General features: G+C 43.8%; 1 protein-coding gene across 1 annotated transcript in view; it reads left to right on the top strand.

The window, feature by feature from the left end:
- LOC308683013 (protein APCDD1-like) overlaps positions 1–2500 on the top strand; it is a 12303-nt gene that overhangs the window by 7826 nt on the left and 1977 nt on the right. The window contains exon 4 of the mRNA XM_081353128.1: positions 1948–2260. Within this exon, the coding sequence (XP_081209254.1) occupies positions 1948–2260 (313 nt within the window). The remainder of the gene's footprint in view (positions 1–1947; positions 2261–2500) is intronic.

Genomic DNA, 2500 nt, shown 5'->3' with positions numbered 1-2500 from the left:
TTGTAATTATTTGTGATGTGAAATGTACAAGCAGTGATAACCGTTTCCAACACCATTCCTCCGGTGTTGGAGTCAGAAAGCTGGAGAGAACCGCTGATATAAGTCTTCTGTACACAGATATCATGCATATGCACGTGATTTATGAGCTGTAATTCCAGTGTGTGTGAAGCAGCAGAACACAGGAACACTCGTGAGTGACGGACGTTCAGTCCGAGTTAAAATAAAACCCCGGCAAACCTAAAAAATACATGAAGCTTTTGAAAGAAGAATGATTAATGCATGAAGTGCCATGTTCGCTGAAGTAAAAGTCTGTTTAATACATAACATTGTGCTTAATTTGGGACGTGACATGGTCTGATTAATTCATGCGTGCCGCCGGCGGTCACGGCCTTCATCGCATCTCCAGCTCATCCGTGATCCCGCTCCGGCATACCGACCCGCTCGTCGCTCCATCTGAAGCGAGATTGATGCATTTCCCATCATGCCGTTTAAAGAGTGTGATTTGAGCCATGTCGGCAGTGCTGATCCTCCACCGGCTTCAAAGGGAATGTGGGAATGGTGTTTGCGGTCGGGATTGGGTCTCGGCTCGAGGCCTGAGAGAGAAATGAGCTTTTCTGATGGATTCATTTCTTTCATGTGCGCGACTCCCCACCGTCACTGAAAGAGGCTGGAAACATGTAATGCAATGTTAATGAATTCTGGTTCAGGCTGAATAATTGATGGGCAGGACGACTCTAGTAAGCAATGGCAACTGAGCCAAAGTCAAGCGCGCGCGCACACACACACACACACACACACACACACACACACACACACGTCCCGTGAGCTCTCTGATTGATTGCGATTAAATCACGGCGCGCTGAGAAAGCCGTCCTGTAATCGGATGACGCGCGGCTCTGAAGGCTTTATAATGTCCAGAGTTATGATCCAGAACTGTCCTTGTTTCACATTATGCTTCGACTCAACATCCCTGAGGCTTCATGCGCCGTCACTGCTGTGTGTTTGAGCTCATGCATTTTCATGCATTGATCTTGTAAGCGTTTCCACTTTCTTCAATAACATAAATGAGCTTTTGTTGAAAGTGTCATGCAATGCTAACTGATCTGTAATTCTGAATAACTGAATGAATTAAATATAAATGGATTCATATTAAATAAAAAAAATGTAAAAAATGAAACGTATGGCAACAGTTTATGAGGCTGCTGTCTCTTTAAGAATGAATGCACAGATATACAGTCAAACCTAAAGTTATTCAGACACCAGATACTGTATATTTTTTATATTGTTTCACTAGTGTGATCAGGACACTATAGTTCATTTATGTAAGTGAGGAGAATAAAATAAAGTAAACTGTGACATATTACACCCAAAAATTATTCATACCAGTAAAATCTATAACAATTTGGGACCAAATATGATTCCAATCATGTTTTGCTGAAGTGTGTTTTCTTTAATTGCTAATGCTCTTTTTACACACAGACTGAACACAATGAAGCATTGCTTGGTGATTGGTTGAGCTAAACTGGTATTATCTAATTGTGTAGTTAAATTTAACAGCTGACAGATATTCAACATAATTCATGTGTGAGACAGAGTTATCAAATCAGTTGATATTTCACTGGTTCTGTCCGTCCTTCTGTTAGACTGAGTTCTTGTCATATTTACTGTGAATTATGAATATTGTTATTCTGGTGTCTCTTGTCCTGTGCTTTGGGTTTCAGCACCAAGACTATTAATTTACACACACAATGTACATGTAATACCAAATTTAGCATTTTAATCAACAGTAAAATTTTTGTTAACTTTTCCCATATGTATTGGAGTATCGCAGTAATATCGTATCGTGAGTTCAGTTTCGTGATATGAGGGTTACATCGTTACACCCCAATCATGAATGATTGACAGTTACGAGTGAGTCTGCTCATCCGCATCTGTTCTTCCCCTCAGAGCGATGACCGGATCTGTCAGATCGTGGCGTCGGCCGATCTCCATCACCCTCCGGTTCTGCCGGCCCAGAGCGAGCGTCCGGTGCGTCTCGACGGGCACTGGGTGAGCGTCCGCTGTGAAGCTCGACCCGGCCTGCTCTTCCTCACCCGCCGGCTGGCCTTCCACGAGCACACACACACCTGGGAAGGAGAGTACGAGCACTTCTCTGACCCCGTCTGCCGTCGCCCCACCTTCAGCATCTCCGCTAGCGGACGCTACACCCGCGGGGACCCGTCAGACACCGTCATGGGCGGCGTGGAGTTCACCTTCACCGGTACGTGAGCGATGACGTCTGAGCACAGGTGAACACTGCTGATCGAGTGATTCCTCACACTAACACTTCACAATCAGCTTTAGGTTATTAAAGGAGTAGTTCACTTCTCCTGATAATATACTCATCCGCACGTCATCCAAGATTATAATCCAAGTCTTTCTTTCTTCAGTCGAAAAGATAAAGGTGACATATTATGACTCTTTTCACAAGATGTAATATGGTGTCCCCAGAATTGAAATT

This window comes from Scardinius erythrophthalmus (genome assembly GCF_964197995.2).
Source record: "Scardinius erythrophthalmus genome assembly, chromosome: 22".
In the NCBI taxonomy this organism is placed as follows: domain Eukaryota; kingdom Metazoa; phylum Chordata; class Actinopteri; order Cypriniformes; family Leuciscidae; genus Scardinius; species Scardinius erythrophthalmus.
This window is presented reverse-complemented; position numbering and strand designations above follow the sequence as displayed.